General features: G+C 61.4%; 1 protein-coding gene across 4 annotated transcripts in view; it reads right to left on the reverse strand.

Moving 5' to 3' along the window:
- Positions 1–17642, reverse strand: part of ANKRD11 (ankyrin repeat domain containing 11) — a 171114-nt gene that overhangs the window by 15872 nt on the left and 137600 nt on the right. The window contains exons 3-8 of one of the 4 annotated variants that reach the window (XM_082677112.1): positions 15369–15510; positions 9137–9275; positions 2181–2277; positions 1586–1756; positions 1269–1472; positions 435–577 (exon numbers count right to left, since the gene is read on the reverse strand). In XM_082677112.1, coding sequence (XP_082533238.1) covers positions 435–577; positions 1269–1472; positions 1586–1756; positions 2181–2277; positions 9137–9163 — 642 coding nt within the window. In that variant the 5' untranslated portion in view covers positions 9164–9275; positions 15369–15510. Of the gene's footprint in view, positions 1–434; positions 578–1268; positions 1473–1585; positions 1757–2180; positions 2278–9136; positions 9276–11353; positions 11455–15368; positions 15514–17642 lie in introns of those variants that run through there. The other 3 variants (XM_082677109.1, XM_082677110.1, XM_082677111.1) reach the window with 3 other exon arrangements.

Consider the following 17642-nt stretch of genomic DNA (forward strand, 5'->3'; position numbering starts at 1 on the left):
GGTGACCGCAGCCAGGTCCTCACCTACACGTGCGGCTCCTGCATTGGACCTGAGGGGCCGTGCCCCAGGTGCTCGCGGCTCCTGGGCTGCTCACCCCATGTTGTCTACCCCCGTCCAGGCTGCCGGGTCTGGCGGCAGCACAGGGCCGAGGACAGGCAGAGCCCCCCTGCCTCTGGGTATGACCACTCACCTCCTAATGGCTGACCACACCTGAGTGGCCAGAGCAGGGCCCTGACACACAAGCCACAGACGGCGCGAGAGGCCACCCAGGTGCTGACCCAGAGTGAGAAAGCTGGGCTGGGGGGGAGGCGGGGCCTGTCAAAGATTCACTTCCTGGTCACCCCGCACACAGGAAGGACAGAGAAACAGGTGGCTGCGGACCAGTGCACAGTCTAATGGCAGGCCTACCGTGGGGTCTGCGGGGAGGCGCCCACCTTGTAGTGCCCATTGTTGGCGGCGTCGTGCAAGGGGGTGTCATCATCCAGGCCCTTGGTGTTCACCTCTGCGCCGGCGGCCAGCAGCTGCTTCGCGACATCGTAGTAGCCCCGGTTACAGGCCTCGTGCAGCGCAGTCCAGCCTGGAAACAGACACTCAGCACGTACGTGATTTAACCCTCAGGAAGGTCACTCCCGCTGCTGGGTGGCACTCAGGAAGCGCTAAGGACGGGACAGAGGCCTGGTGGGCACCCAGACTAGAAATGCCGAGTGGTCTTTACTTGGGCGCCTCTGGGTTGCTCGTGACCTCTAGCGGTTAACCTTACAGACTAAGAATCTGAGAGGGTGACGTGGCCCACCGAGCTGACAAGGGTACAGGATCAATGAACACAGGGTCACAAGGGGCAGCCTCAGCCCAAGTCACCTGTCAACACACAGGGAGGATGTGCCCTGTCTGCAGACAGGGAAGCAGGCAGGGCGTGGCCACGGCCGCAGGTCTGGAAGGGCCTCCGTGAGCATGCGCTGAGGCCTCTCGGGGAGCAGCTGCTCACGTCGGCACGCACACAGAGCTGCCCCGTGGACAGATCCCAGGGCTTTGGAAAAATGCAACTTAGGAAAATCGCTTTTTTTTTTTCCTTTAAAAAAAAAAAAAAGGTGCTAAACTAGGTTTGGGTCCAACACCCAGGGCCGTGGGAAAACCTAGGATTCCACACAGGAAGGCCTCCTGGTCTCACAAACACTCCTCTCTCAGTGCACAGCTCTGGACACACAAAAAGAGCAAATCATCCTACGTAAAAGGGGGTCTGCCCCACGGCCCTCCCTCCGAGCTCTCACCTGCGAAGTCCTTGACGTTGACGTCCGCCCCCTCGCTGATGAGCTCCTTGATACGCCGGGCGTCCCCCCGGATGGCCGCCCGGTGTAGGCGGGTCTCTCCACGCTCATTTCTCTTGTTCACTTTATCTTTGGTTTTTGAGGCAGAATTGGGCGTCCCCTTCTGACACACTGTCGACTGGGAGGGGTGCTTTGGTGTCGTGTCCACTGCAGGCCGAGGAGAGGATGGGCGGAGGTTACCGGGAGGGACCTGCGGGGCTGGGCCACCGTCCCAAAGGAGGGCCTCCCAGGCCCCAGGACCACCTGCCCCCAGGGCTCACCTGGGCTGTTGGCAGACTCCTCGGCCGTCATCTGCATGAGGAGAGCCACCTGCTGGCGCTCCGAGAGCGGGTAGCCGGCGCGGATCCCGGACAGCCCCATGCCGAACAGCAGCCCGGCCTTGCGGGCGACAGGCTCCTTCTTGATCCTCTTCCGCTCGGGACCCTGCTTCTCTGTGAGGCGTGGAGGAGAGAGGGGAGACTTCATGCCACGGAGCCCTCTGACTCCGGGGCCGCACAGCCTGCGGGGGAGGGGAGGGACAGCTGGCAGCACGCACGCTGCCCGTCATCACCTCTTCCGGCAGTAGCTGTGCTGGGGACACGATTCCGACACCTCGGCACCAGCCACTGAAGCCAAGCCTGGCCCCCACCGACCGTCCACCGCTCCAGGTGCCTCCCCAGACCGTGCCCTGCGCGCCAGGCGGAGGGACGGACGACCCCGAGTCCCGGCTCCCTCAGGACGGGCCTCGGTCTAGCAACTCCTAGTGTCTGTGGTCCAGGTCCTCCTCCCCACCCCGCCTCCGAAGAGTTCAGATGTAAACGCAAGCGCAGCTTGGAGACCCGCGGGGAGGCCAAGGCTGGCTGGGCGGTACTGTACCTTTCTTCTTGCTTCTAGGAGCCTCCATCTCATGCCACGGCGCTTCGAGGAGCGAACCAGCCTTGCAGTACCACGGCGTGGACTGAGCTGGAGGCATCTAAAGGCATCAACACAGAGCACTAACGAGATACGGCGCCGGCCCGGCGCCCCTCAGCCTCCTCACGACAAGCATACTGTGCTCCTCTGGCCCCTCACCTAACACCCTGCCGGCCTCAGGCAGAAACACTGCGCGTGTCTTTCACAGGGGCAGGGGGGGCGGAGAGAAGAGACACCCCCCACTCCACGGACCAGGAGCCAAAAGCTCACCTTGCTCCACACTCACCCTCCTACTCACAGGAACTGGGGCTCCGTCGAGTCTCAGACCCCTCCCCTGCTGCCCTGTGTGCTCTGGGGAGCCCGGGGATGGGGGGGCCTAGGTCACGGGTGCGGACCACGGGGAGGGAAGCTGGGTCGCCACGGGGCCCGGGTGTCTGAGGGGCTCTCCCTGACCTCCGCGTCCCCGGGCTGGGGCGACCTCTCCACTCCCACAACTACAACCCTGGGCTGCTCTCCACCTCAGGCCCCACAAGCGTGTCACGCTTTCCATTTTCTTACAAAGCGTTTTCTGTAAACAGTTATTTCCTTAAAAAGTACCTTAAACTGCCTTTTTAAAAACTGAAGTTGCGATCTGCTGACAACGGTGATCCGTGCATCTTAGGTGATGACCCCCGAGCACCACACACCACCCCGCCAGCAACAACTGCTTTCTAACCAACGCACGAGGCATAGGCCCAAGCAAGGAGGAAACTCAGAAAGGACGCTCCTCTAGGGGTGACCAAGGACCCCGCTCGCCTTCTCCCCCGCCCCCAATTCCCCCACGACCCGGCAAAAGCAGTGAGGAAAGGGCGGCACATGGCCCCGGCTCTTCGAGGAGGCCTCTGCACAGGGCACAGCTGGCACCCAGCAGCTTCAAGGAGCCCCGAGAAACGAAGCCACGCTGGGGCAGTGGCCGGGCCTGGGCAGGAGCCTGGCTCAGAAGCTCTCCCACAGCTGAGCGCCACACGGATGGGTCTGGGGGTCGGGGCAGGGGGAGGCCGTGGGGCCCTGCTCTGCCCAACCTCCTGGGAAGCACAGCCTGGCCTCAGACAATTGGGGTGTCTGGCCTCTCAGGGGCGGTGGAGACACGAAGCCTCCAGAGGAGAGGACGGAAGCAGAACCTCAGCGAAGCGCGTGACCCCGCGGCCTCCCGCGGGCTGTGGGCGGCACCTGCCGAGTACACTGGGTCACCTCGGGGGTGGAAGCAAGCAGCGCAGCCCCCTCTCCGCGGCGCACGGGTCTCCAGGACAGACGCGCCCGTGATTTAAGATGCCAGAGGAGCCCGGCAGAAGGGCCACAGCCACCTCTGTCTTCAAGTGACCGTGCAGCCAGTGGACGCCCAGGACCAGGGAGGTGCCTCGAGGGTCTTGCCTGCGCTGCTGTTGAGTGGCAGCGAAGAAGCAACTTCTACCCAGAGACTCTGATGTCGGCGGCAGAGCTGGGCCCTGTGGCACCGGCCTGTGGTCTCAGGAAGGGGCTGGGAGAGCTGTAAGGCTCAGGCAACCCCAGCACGAGTCCACACCTGCCTAGGGGCCCTGCTCACCCCACACGTGGAGGAGAACAGACTAACCCAACCCTCTGGTCTCCCCAGGCTTAACACAGGGAAAAACCCCAAATGTAATCCCATCTCCTGAGACGCCAACTTCTCGGTGGTGGAGTGTACTTCTCTACAGGTGCCGCGGCTGCCGGGATCTGGAGAGCCCACGTCTGGCCGGGCTGGGCGTCGCAGGTGGAGCGGCTGCCCACGGAACCCGGGCCACAGAGGAGCGGAGGCCGGGGCGCTGGTGCTGCTGAAGGGCCTTCCTGCCCAGCCACTGCGTCCTGTCGGCAGGGGCCAAGCCGGGGGTCAACCCAGGTGAGACCTGCAGAACGTCCTTCCTGCCCTGCCCTGAGGTGGGCCACGGCCCCACCTGCCAGCGCTGGGATGGGGGCACGGCAGAGGAGGTGCCCGGGCAACGGCCCAGCTCCCTCAGCGCTCTGCCGGCATTTTGTCTCTCACATCCAACCGGAAGCAGAACAGAAGGTACACGAGGCCCAGGCGGCGTGTCAAGCTGTAGGCCGGAAAACCGGCAGGTCCGTGCGAGCGGCGAGCAAGGCCAGAGGGCGCTGTGGGGGCGCGGGGGCTGGGGCACACCCTGCCCCCTCGCTCTCCGGGGACGCCAGCCGTGCCATCTTCCCAGGGTAACGGGGGGAAGGCAGTCTCACGAGCCTGGACAGTCCCCTCGCCGTGAGGAAAGCAAAGCACAGCCGTGTGACTCGGCCTGTATGTCCCTGGCGCCTTGATTCTCACGCTCAATCACCTCGCTGGTCCTCCGTGAAATCGGGGCCACGTTTATCATCTCTTCCTGGGACACGGTCACCCAGCTAGCAGATGCAAGGATCCCCAGCCCCCCAGGCCATCCCTGCGTTTCCCCCTAAATGCGTTCCTGTCTCCCCCGGAACACGCCTCTGCTCTCCTCCCACAGCCCCCGTGGCCTCTGCTGGGGCTGGGCCTGCGGAGGGCGCAGCCCTGAGGGCCTCTGTTTCAGGACCCAGCACCCAGAGTCCACTCCTCCTGGGGAGTTTCACTCCCCAGCAAAACTGACGGCGTCCAGTGGAGAACTTCCCCGAGTCACGGCGAATCCTGGCAGCAGAGACACAGAGTGAGCTTCTGGGAGAAGGTCTCCTCTGGCTTCCGGGACGTGGTCTGCAGACACTCTCCCGGCCGCCTTCTGTGTCCCCTCGGGCGGTCCCGTGGTTCCACACGACGCGCTGCGTGGAGCCTGCACCCTGCGCAGACACCGGCGGCCCCGTGTGCTCCTCCTGGACCCCGGTCGGCAACTCCCCTCTTCCTTCTGTGCGTCAGCCGAGGCGGCGTCTTCAGGTTCAGCAGCTTCCAGCTCACTCACTCTGCTCATGGTGGACCCAGTAAGCGCTAGAACCCGTCCCCCGCCCGAATGCTTCGTTTCAGCAATCGTTTCTGCTGCCTCATGCTCTGTTTTACACTGTGAAAACCCTGCCTGATCTTCTGGACGCTGTTCTGTGTCTGCTCGGGTGTCTTCCTCCTGTGGCGGCCATCTCTGGGTCCAATCCTCGTCTCCGCTCTGGGGCTAGGAAGGCGCCCAGAGGCCCAGGGAGGGCCAGCCCCATGGGGGCAGGACGGCGTGAGCCTGGGGAGCCCTCTCGGCCCCCAGGCGGGAGGATGGCATCTTCCAGCCGGAGGTGTCGGCAGGCACGGCTGCCCTCAGCCCGTCCACTGCCACCAGACGCCCCGTGGCTGACAACCAGGGCGTACCACGTTGCCGAAAGTGGGAAATCTAAGACTCTCCTCAGATGTCACCATCGTCAGGGCTCCGCCCTGTGGTGGGGAGGGGGCGGAGGAGGTCCTCGGTCTCCCATGAAGTTGCAGGGCTCGGCCCACGGCAGGCTGATGGGAGGTGGGTGGTCGGCACTGGGACCTGCTGTCCCAAGAGCGGCCCGTCCCTTGGCCTCAGAGCACACCTCCCACACCACACAGGGTCTGACCTCCACGATCAGTCACAAACACAGGCTTCTGACCAAGGAGCCGGCCCAGGCACAGTCCACATGTGACAGATACCCCGTCAGGTGACGTGCTGCACGGGGTCCTCCCCGCATTACACTCCGACCCTCCAAGCGCCACTGGACCCACATGGGCACCATCATTCAGGCTGTGGTGACAAACGGCTTCCCTTCCGGTTTCCTGCTCTGTGTCTCCTCCTTTTCCTTTTTAAAAAAAATTTCCAGCATTGATCGTTTAAAGAAAGAGCGGTCTGTGTGGCCTTCAGCAAGTCCCCGGCCTGAGAGGGACAGGCTGGACCCCCCACGTCTCACTCCCCCGGCAGAGGCTGCTCCAGCTCCAGGTAAGGGCGACCACAGAGCCGTCCCCCAGGTGACCGTGATCAGGAGGCCAGAATCCATGGAGGTGAGGTGGGCATAAAGGGCCTGGACAACAGGGGTTCCCAACCACTGACCCCAACTTTCACGACAGCAGTGAATCATAATCCAGACCGCCAGCAGCGCACGAACAGCAGCATCCATCCCGCCGGCCCCAGCCTGCCTGGGGGCCTCTGACCACCCCTCGAGCTCCCCACACCCAGACCCGGGAGTTCACCGGGTGGAGCGGCCACCCTGACCCAGACCAGAGAGAAGCGGGCCCAGCCACGCCCTCTCGACTTGGCCTGGGATGGAGGTGGCCAGCGTACTACACCAGTCCTGCCCGCTCTGGGGTCCCCAGAGCTCCAGGGTCACAGTGTGGGTGGCATGTGCCCTCCCAACCAGCGACTCACAGCGTGTCACGCCTGGCAGGCGGCCAAGCCCCTGCATGGTCACCCACGTGACCTCCAGCATTTGGCAGGGGGCATGCTCAGAGCCCAGCGCCAGTGAATCCCCGCACACAGGGCAGCCTTGAGCAGGAGTCCCGACAGGCCCTGCCCACCAGGGAAGCTGCGTGCCCGCCGCCTCCGTCCCCAAATCCCAGCCCTAGACGGGTGAGCTGCTCACACATCCTCACTGCAGAGCCAGCACAAAGTAGAAGCAAAGAAACGTTGGGAGCTGAGAACAGGCCCCTCTCTGAAGGGCCCTGGGGGCTCCAGGTGGGAGGCGGGAAGGCTGCTGTCAGACTGAGCAAGAAGCCTGCAGGGCTTCATCCACACGGACCTCAGCAGGAGGTGTGCGTACACTTACGTTGCGGGGAAATTAAACACATAAGAAGCAGACAGCAGAGTATAATTTGAAGCAGGTCCTGGTCCCACCAAGACTGGCACCGGGCAGGAGGGCCCCCTCTCCCTGCCTGCAGGCACCCGCCCGCTGGTGGCCTGAGCTCCAGGGAGGACGCCCCAGCCCTGACTAAGCGCTGCGGGCCTCCTGGGGACCGGGAAACAGGAGGGTGCTCCCAGGGAGCCCGAGGGTCTCTGGGGGATGCTCACCAGCCTCCCCCGCTCAGGGAGCACAGCCGGAGAAACTACTGGCCACTTGCAACCGTCCCGTGAGTGCCAGGCTGCATCTTCCCAGCAGGGGGCGCTGGAGGGACACGGCAGGAGCCAGCAGGCAGGGAGGGGACGTGGGAACACGGGGACCTTCAGCCTCCCTAGCTTGGTGCTCACCAGAGTTGGCACTTCTGTACAAGAGCCTCCCCATCTGCCCTGGGGCGGGTGGGCAGGCGGCACCTGGTGGAAGCGAGGCCTCTCAGAGGAAGAGCTTCACTCTGCCTGGCCAGGCGGCCGCTCACCAGGAAGGGCAGGGAGGGGTCAGTGACCAGGGCTGCAGGCGAGGTGCCCAGTCCTGGCCCGAAGGATGAGACGCTCCCAGTTACTGGAGACGAGTTCTGCCACATGACCAAAGCAGGTGTACAAGAAAGCTGCAGGGTCAGCCCCTGAACCCCGGGGGCGGGGGGTGGGGTGGGCAGGACACAGTCACCCAGTCGAAGGCCCCCCTCCTCCCACACTGTGTACTACTGAAAAAGCTGGCACGTAAGCGGAGCCATGCAGCTCACAGTCGTGCTGTTCAAGGGTCAATGGTACAGCAAAACTGGCCCCCAAAGGGATAGCCACTCAACAGTAAGAGGACAAATGCTGGACTTTCCATGTATTTAGACTTTGTCCCTGCCTGGAAAATCCCACTTGCAAAACGTTCTTCAGTTTCCCACCTGCCTGGCGCCCCGTGCTGAGATGCCAACCGTCCCCTTCACGGCCAGCACCCCGCAGACACCCCCGAGGACGCCGCGCCCGCCTGTGCTCGGGCAGGGACATCCCAGAGGACGACACCGACCTGCAGGCCCCCAGCACCCAGGAAGCCGCACCCAACAGCGACGCCACGCCCTCCAGTACCAGAGCTGGCTCGGGCACCCAAGCTTGAGCTGGGCCTGTCTCTTCTGCACCCAGAGCCTGAGGCACAGGGTCCCTGCGAGGACTCCCACCTCCTCTGCCCTCCTCCCCGGCCCAACCCCTCCCCTTGCGGAGGACCCCGCGGAGGTCGAGCCGCCTGCCCCGGACCCCAGCCATACCCCAGCCGGCACCACCAACCCCGCCAACCTGCTTCACCAGCCTGCAACTACCCCAGGTCATGCTCAGTGGCTGCGAGCCCGGGGCGCACCCGCCTGGGGGTCGCCCCGTGCAGGAGGCGCTGTGAGTGAAGACGTTCATTTCAGGCTGTTCCCCCTGCCATTTCTCCCAATTCTCTCACATTTATGTCATTCCCGTACCTGCCATTTTCCTGAGACCTGACACAAACCCTCATGTGCAGCAAAGCCCCCTGCCCTCCGCCCGATCCTGGCAGGACCTCTGCTCCGTCCCCCGTGGCTGCATCCTGGGGGACCCAGGCCCCCTCGCGGCTCTGTGGATCCACCCCACACCTGCCCCTGGCTTAGGGGGTCTGCAGTCAGATGACCGGCAGGCGGGGAAGGCCCAGCACACCAGGACCAAGAGGAGGAGTGTGAGCCGGCTGGCAAAGGGGCCGGGTTCTTGCCTGGACCCAGCACATGTCCCTGCAGGCAGCTCGGATGGAACCAACCTGAACGCGCACGCGCCACGTGGTGGTGAGTGGCACACCCGCAGCGCACGCGCAGGGGGACTGCGTGCCTCCTGCTCATTCTCACAGCTCCCTCTGGCCTCCATTTCAAACAACTGGGTTTAATTTATGTGCTTCTGCAGCCCTGAGGGGAAACACGTTTATCCTCCCATGTGAAGTTCTCCAGAGGCTCTCCTTGAGAGAGAGGAGCCCGTGCTCACACGCACGGGAGGCCCCTGGGCAGGCTGGGGCTGGGGGAACGTGGCTTCTGTGCACACTTGCGGGAATCCTCTGCCTGGGAATCTGCCCTGTCAGCTGTGAGTCACCCCCTCCCGGGTCCGTGCAGCAGAACTGGGGCGCCGGGGGCGGGTGGGTACCTGTGTCCGAGTCCTTCTGCTCTCCATTGGCGCCCACAGTGAAGGGCAGCTTCCGCTTGGTCGTTCGCTCTCTCACCTCCTTCCCACCATCAGTGCGGTCCAGCTTTGGGGTCTTGGTTAGAGAAACTTTATCTTTATCCTGGAAAAGAGAGTGACGCTTTCAGACGCTGGCCCCAAGTTAGACTCTCAAAGTCCTTAGGTCTAGCAGGACTTCACGTGCCCGGAAAGCAAGTCTCTTATCTGGGCAATGGACACCGCTCCTGCCCACCAGGCTCAGAGGCACCCACGGCCCTACCACCTCGCTGCCTCCTGCCTCGTGTTCCCAGAGATGGACTCAGTAACGGGGAAAACGCACCTTCAGAGGGGCCTGCTGACAGACGGAACCTGCCCTCTACTGGAAACTCTCCCCGTGACCGTGAATGAAGGGGCCCGGCCTCGCACCGAACGGGAGAGAATGTCTGCCCTGAGACGCTGGCTCCCCTCCAGCGTGTCGTCCCTCGCCTGCCCGGGGCCTGAGCCACCTCTGGTCACCACAGGCCTGTGACACTGCAGGGCCGTCTTTGGGACGGATCTTGCAGCCGCAGCAGCCCCGGAGCAGAGCCCAGTGCGGGCGACCCAGCCCAGAGCAGGAGCTGGCTAGAGGGCGGCCGGGTGTGGCCATCGCTCCCAGCCCTGCTGACCTGTAAGGACCCGGGAGCCCGAACTCCAGCCTCAAACTGGGAGGTCCAGCCGGGCGTCTGCCTCGCCTGCCACCGTCTGCAGAACCGGGGGAAGCGCCACCTTGGGGGGGGGGGGGGCGCGGGGGGATCGGGATGTGACACGCCCCTCACAGAAAGGGCAGCACACAGAGCCCTGAGGGTGGGGTGCGGGCGCTCAGCAGAGCCTCAGGCTAACCAGCGCCCCGGCTCGTCTGCCCGCAGCGCACCGCACCACACGGGCCAGCCAATTTGCGTTGCTGACATGGAGGACGGCACTGCTACCGCCAGGCGGCCCCTTCTCCAGCAGCAGGCTTCCTTTCTGGAATCCACCCCGGGGAGGCGGAGGCAAACACACGGCCCTCACAGCAGCCCTCACGGCACTGGGGCGTCGGGTGCTCCTGGGAGGGGACGCCCAACCCTGAGCGGCGCAAGTCCTGTCTCCCGGGGCCCTGAGAGTCCTCCACTTGACTGCCACGCCGTGCCCTCCAGTCTCAGCAGGCAACGAGACACCCTTGGGTGACCAGGGAGACCCCGCCACAACACACCGCCAGCTCCGAGGGCACCCGGAGCGCGAAGAGGGACCAGCAGGCAGAGCCCGAGCCTCGGCCGAGCCAGTGCCAGAGGCACCAGGACACAGGCCCGCTTGTCACCACCTGCACGCACCTCCGCCCCGCCCCCCGCCGCCCCTGCCAGGAGAACAGCACCCACCAGTGAAAGCCCCAAACTGTAATAAGCAACCTGCCACCAAAAAAACTCCTGGTCCAGTTCGTTAATCTGATCGACAGACACAAAAAAAGATAACACAAATCACACTAACAACGCATTCAGAAATGCAAGAAATTAAAAAATCAATGTAATTCACCACACTAAGAAAATAAAGGACGGGGACTTTCCTGGTGGTCCAGTGGCTAAGACTCCACACTCCCAATGCAGTGGGCCCAGCTTCGATCCTTGGTCAGGGAACTAGATCCCACATGCCGCAACTAAGAGTTCGCATGCTGCAACTAAAGATCCCGCATGCTGCAACTAAGAGTCAGCGCGGCCAAATGAATAAGTATTTTAAAAATGCTTTTTTTTAAAAAAAAAGGATGGAAAATTATGATCATCTCCACAGCTGCAGAAAAGCCCTGAGGTCCTGAGACCAACTCCCAGCACACTGTGGGGAGGGACGTCCCCCACCTGACACAGGTTTGGTGCAGAAGATTGGGTGCCACCCCCGAGAGGGGGTTCAAGGCAGGAATGCCTATACTCACCACATCTACTGAAAAACTAAACCTATTTCTTAATGAGCAAAAGATCTGAACACGCACTTGTCAGAAAAAAATATCCATACAGCCAGTTAACGTTTGGAAAGGTGTTCGGCGTTGGGAAAATGCAAATTAAAACCAGGAGGCAACACCAGTACTCTCACAAGAATCGCTGACTGGACCGGCAGAGCAGTGGGCCTCGGACGCTGCTTGGGGCCACTCAGAGTTTCTAACAAAGTCCGGGGAGTGAGTGACATGCCACACGAACTCACAGTTTTGTTCATAACAGTAAAAGAAAGAGCAACCGCCCATCAAAAGGCAAATGGGTGCATCCACTCCAGTGCAGCCGTAGACGGAACATTCCACAGCTGCGGGAAGATGCCGGCGGGCTGCGCCCCACCGTGACAACACGCCTCAGGGGGGCGGTCTCCTCCACGGTCAGACCAGGCCAGCCCCGCCCCCCTCTTCTTCCTGAGGGATAACAAGGAGTAATTTATCTTACGACGCTGTGTTTTTACACAGGAGAAAATCCAGAGGAATTTACGATTAAACTCTTCAAATTAGTAAGTGAATGAGAAGCTCAATCACACGGAAAGTGACTGGTTTCTATATACTATAAACCATTAGGAAATCATGCTGAAATATTACATATTCATATCCAAAGACATTAAATACACAGGAATGAATCTAACAGAAGGTGTTCAAGCCCTCTACATAGACAATTACAAACATTACTGAGAGAACAGAAATTAGACTGATAAAAATGCAGGCCCACTTACGGGACACTGTTCAATACTGTTAGCACAGCATATCTCCCCCAACTCGTCTCTACATTCAAAGCAATCCAATCAAAACCCAGCAGGCTTTGCGTGGAGATCAACCAGCTTTTTCCAAAATGTACATGGAAACGCAGAGGGTCACAAGTAGCAAGGACAATTCTGAAGAACAACGAAGATGGGCAAATTAAACTGCCAGGTATCAAGACTGTACAATTATAGTCACAACAGGTAGTCCTGGACCCAAGGGCCAAAGGTTCAGAGCAAAGAGCAGAAGCTGAGCCCCACCTGACTGGTGACAAGGGCTCCGCTACAACCCAGCAGGAAAGGACAGTCTTCCCAGTGACAATGACCATGTGGACATCCACAGGGAAGAAAATAAACCTTGACCCTCCCTTACAGCACGAAACACAAAATGAGTCCAGATGGATCACAGACGGACAGCTTGCAGAGGACGGTACAGGAGACCAGTAGACGACAGAAAAAGGCAAATTAAACTGACATCCCCAAGTGTTAGCACGGATGGGTCCGCCTGACCTAGGCTTTGGGGGTGCAGAACTGTGCAGTCACTTTGACGAACCGTTAAACCCTATCTGCTGCCTCCATAGAAAAACCCCAATGTATGTATGTTCATGTCACACCTGGACTGGAAAGAACCCAGATGTGTATCAGCACAGGAATCGGCAGAGAAGCTGCTTGAACGTCCATCCGATGGACACCACACAGCCACAGAGGAAGAGCCTCCTTCCAACAGCAAGGGCCTGTCCATCGAAAGGAAGCAGAGATCCCCACCATGAGTCCGCATCCCCTGTGGGTGGGGGTGGGGTGTTACCGTGGGGACTGCTCGCGGGGGAGGGGGGTGTCCCGAGAGCCTGGTCTGGATCATCGTGATCCCAGGTTCTAGAAAGGAAATGTGCATTTCTACTTCACTAAAAGTGCTCACAGAAAGCTTTTAACCCTCAGCCAGAGCAGAGCAGGGCAGACCTCGCTGAGCCTCCCTCACTAGTACCCAGGCACCGTCACAGGGACCAACCGTACACACTCCACAGTGTGTTTACTTCCTCAATGCTAACAGGATGTCTAGACGTCAAGTTCAACCTCTATCGGGTTCAACCTCTATCAGTTCAACCTCCATGTCAGACCGTGGCACACCCTGAAAACTGCTGTGGCCCAGCAACCAGCGTCCCCTACGGACGCTCAGCCAGCTCCCACACACCACGTACAGAGACAGGAGGGCTGGCTCTTAACCCGCACCCCACACACCTGCCCTGGAACCCCCTCGACTATGACTAACTGAGTCTTATCTGTGAATGACCAACAACGACAGAAGCCAGTAGGAATGAGGACTCTATCAGCCACCAAAAACAGCACAAATAGGTTGATCTGACTGTCCCACCTTCGTCTGCTGAAAAGATGATCCTTTCGCAACGAAGCAGCCTCAGCATCTTGTAGACAAGCAGCTGAGCACACACGTGGGTGCCTGTGGGGACCCTGCTCCCCAGGACAGGTGTGCGCCTGTCTCCACTGCCCCGCAGCTTCACGGCCAAGGCCGAGGGCCTCCGACTCCCTCCTGCCTTTTCAAGGTGGCTGTTGCTGCGCCAGGTCCTTTGAATTTCCAAACACACTTTGGAAGCAGCTTATCGGTTTCTCCCCAAGAGCCCTCAGGGGCTTGGACCTGCATCGCGACGGCTCTATGAGACTGGCTTGGGGGGCGCTGGTATCTGAACACTATGGAGACACCCTCGGCCCGTAGGCCCTGGTCCTCTCCAGCGGCTCAGCACTGCCTGAGTTTCCCACAGCAAAGTTCTGCAGGTTTCAGGGTGCACATCTTTCATCAAATTAATCCCTAAACAGTCTGTAGCCTTTTTTTTTTTTGCGGTACGCGGGCCTCTCACTGTTGTGGCCTCTCCCGTTGCGGAGCACAGGCTCCGGATGCGCAGGCCCAGCGGCCACGGCTCACGGGCCCAGCCGCTCCGCAGCATGTGGGATCCTCCCGGACCAGGGCACGAACCCATGTCCCCTGCATCGGCAGGCGGACTCTCAACCACTGCGCCACCAGGGAAGCCCCACACGTGTTTTTAAACTTACACACCCGACCGCTGGCTAACAGCGCTCAGAAAAGGCACTCTGCACGCTGCTCCGGCCACAGCCTCGCTCCGCAGGCCTTGCACCCCGCCGCTTCTGCGCACACCTCCTGGGCCTCCTCTACAGACGGCCCTGTCGTCTGGGGGAACGCAGCTGCCCTCCCTGCTCCAGTCAGGGTGCTCCTCTCTCTCAAGGCCTGACCTGTCCCTCCCCTGCGAAACCTGCGTGGACACCTGTGGTGTCACACAGCCATGCCCGGGGAGCATCCTGTGGAGGGGAGGGGGTCGCAGCGGGTGGCGTGTGCTTCAGCCGGCGTCCCGCAGAGAGCGGGGCAGGGCGCGGGGCTGGCTCCTCGGCCAGGCACAGCTTGTTCCTCGGCCCTTTTTCTCTATCTCCCTCTCTGCAATCCCCAGCGTCACTGGGACCGCAGGAGTCCACCTGGGACGGCAATACCCCGACCCCTTCACTGCCACCAGAAGGCCTGTCTGGAGCCCCGAGAGGAGCGGGGGCTCCCAGGGGCTTTGGATCCATGGACCCCTGCCACCCTTCCTGGGAATTCAGCATCTGGACGCGGCCTCCTACTCTCTCCTCGGTGGATTCCTCTGGGATTCCGGGAACCAGCGCTCCCAGAGTTTCCCAGCGCTGGGAGGAGCATGGAGCCCGAGGCCTCTTCCCAGACCTGCTCGTAAAACCACGGGGCAAAGCAGCAACGAGCCACACATCCAGCTTCCACACGGAGGGCTTCTCTGAACGTCCTCCTCCTGGATCAAGGGGGGCCGGGCACAGGCCACAGCACCCCACGCAGAGCACGGGCGAGGCCACCTTTGCAGGTGGGCCCTCCCTCAGGAAGCCTGTGAGTCTGTAACTCCTACAGACCAGCGTGGGGGTCCCGCTAAGAACAGTCTGGAGGGAACACTGGGTGTCACAGCTTGTGGAGCACACAGCACACACCCCGAGCCCAGGGCGCCAGCACATTAACAGGACACAACGAGGCAGATTTACAACCCATTTTCCTATTCACACTGGCAACAAGCAAACGGGGAGTACAATTACCCAGCAGCGTTTCAAGTCAGGACCACTCGCACGGCTACCGTCAGATTTGGTCTGCCAGCAACCATATGGCAGGAACCCATGGTCCTGAGGGACAGACGGGGGGGCCGAACTGGGGTTCTCTCAGACAGCAATTTCCGTCCACGGACCTAGTGGTTAAAGCTCCACTTTGGCCCCCAAATAACAAACATCCTTAAAAAAAGCCAGACGTGTCCTCCACAGCCACCCAGCACAGCAGTTCCTCCACTGCCGCCCGAAGAGGGTCTCGCGGCACAGACGTCGCCCACTGCAGAGGGACAAGCGACAGTGACACCCCCAGCCCTCCCCCGGGCCCGGAAGAGGCCCACGCGGAGTGGGGGGGGGAGGACGAGCTCACCTTTTTCCCGGGCTGCTTCTCCACCATGTCGCTGCTCAGGGAACGCTCCTCCTGCTGTGGGGTTCTAGAACACCCACCCTTGGGCATCGTTTCCTCCTCACCAGGCCTTCATTCACGCCGCCATCGCTTCATCGTCAACCGTCTGCTTAAAAACAGAGGACAGGGGTTAAGATCCAGTGACCCCACATGAAACCCAGGTGCCGCCTCCAGTCAGTGATGCACGATGCATGGACGCAGCAGCCTTCTGAGGGGCCGCTCCTGAGGCACCGGCCCGGCTGGCAGCCCCGGCAGCGGCACGTCCCCCTCCACGAGGGAGAACAGCAGAACCCCGGGGTGCACGCGGGGCCCTGCTCCGGGCGTCAGGCGCCACACACGCTTGGTGGCAGCACCCTCTGCCCACGGGCAGGGTCATACCTCGAGGTCCAGGGGATCACGCCCACCACCCTCTCGGCCCCCTGCCCCCACCCCCAACAGAAGGTCAGGATGAGGGCTACTCTGCCACTCAGAAAGCACCCAGCACCCCGAACTCCCCAACTCCCGCAAGTCAAATGTCCAGAAGGTAGGCAAGTGACGCCGCTGGGGAACGCCCGGAGGATGTCAGGTAGCTGTGGCGCCCACTCCTGCACGTGGGCCTGAGGCCTGCGCCCCTGCATTTCCCAGGACACATGCTGTGGTTATCGTGTTTTCTGTATTTTATGTTTTGGCATCTTCAGTTTGCTTTCTGGGGACAGACCGCCCTCCCACCAGGGCCAGCCCTTTCTTGGCAATGGCCAAGAACCCCCCACAAAACCACCCACCACCCCACCTACCTCTCACACACAAGCCGCCGACTCCCCCGAACATAACGCATCCCAGGTACCACGTAACCAGAGACCACCCCACAGCCCGCGGAACTGTCCACTCCACCCACCGCCTTCCCCATGGAGACCCCAGGGGAGATGCTGGCCGACTCGCCTCTCAATCCTGTCTGCTGCTCCCAACAAGCCCGGTGCTTCCCTGGCGGCCGTGCCGGCACAGCCAGGCGCTCTGCACCTGTGCGTGGAGTCGTCTCTGCCTGTGGCCACACTGACCCGACCCGCCCCTGCCCGATGTGGACAGCTCTCCCCCCACCCCCCCGGTCCTCCTGTGCTTGCTCCACGAATCACATCCAGGGTGCGTGCTGCGCTCAGCAGAGGGAACAGGGAAAAGCGCGTCTGCTCCGTCCTCCTGAAAGCCTTCCTCGCAGACATCCTCCTCACAGGGTCAGAGAACAGTTCACACAAACCGAATCACACCTCTGGCGCCTTGCCATGTTGGACGAGGGGTTTTGTAAATAGCTCACCTGGAATTAAACAGCCTCTACCCTGTATGGTTTTGGAAACACGCTGTTCAGAAGCGTTCTGGAGTGGCAGCTCCGACCTGCTCTTCACCAGCCTCTGGAGAACCTGTCTCCTTTTCCACATTAACAGATCAAAGGTTCCCCGAGTGTCCCCTTGCTTATTCACTGGCCAACACACATCTAACTGTAGTCAGTGGAGGGACCACACCACCTCCTGACACCGCCTCCGCAGCACACCACGCAGGTGGGCCGGGCTCTGCCTCCACACGTTCCCCGTGGCTGCGGCCGTAAATGATGGTTCCTATCTGCGCTTGAAACTGTGAACGCCAAGCTCTCTTCCAGTTTTCCACGACCAAACTGGGCTGTCTCAGCCTGAGGAATGGCATGTCAGAGCCTGACTCAGGACAGCTGCTGAATCTCAGGGCTACCTGGGAACTCATCAGCAATGTTTCCACAGAAATTTAAAGATTATCCGAAGTTAATGTTTTGAAAACCTCCTGACTGCCTGCTCCCAAGATGGAAACTCAGGCCACGGAGCCGTGGACGCGCGACGCTCGCACCCCCAGACGCGAATCCCCGAGTGTGTGGAGCCAGGCAGCGCACGCCGGGCGGACCCACGAGTCCCGGACCCCGACCTTGCCGCATCCAAACCAGGAGGGCGCGTGGACGGCCAGCCCAGGCCGCAAAAGCTGATGTCACCAAGTGCCCCACGGCAGCTCTGGCCTTTCCTGGGAAGCCCTGCACGAGCTGCCCAGAGGCTGGGGGCAAGAGGGGGGCCCGCTCCTCCAGGGCCTCGGTGCCCACGGCGGCCCCCCAAGGCGCACCCCCAGCTTCTGGAAACACCGGCAGACCCTGCAGCTCCTCTAGCGCCTCCTGCTCCGCTGCTGTCGTCGACGTGAAATTTCAACACTACACCCGCGTGCATGTCTCCGACCCGGGCTCTGGCACGTCCCTGC

Source organism: Grampus griseus (assembly GCF_964374135.1).
Source record: "Grampus griseus genome assembly, chromosome: 19".
In the NCBI taxonomy this organism is placed as follows: domain Eukaryota; kingdom Metazoa; phylum Chordata; class Mammalia; order Artiodactyla; family Delphinidae; genus Grampus; species Grampus griseus.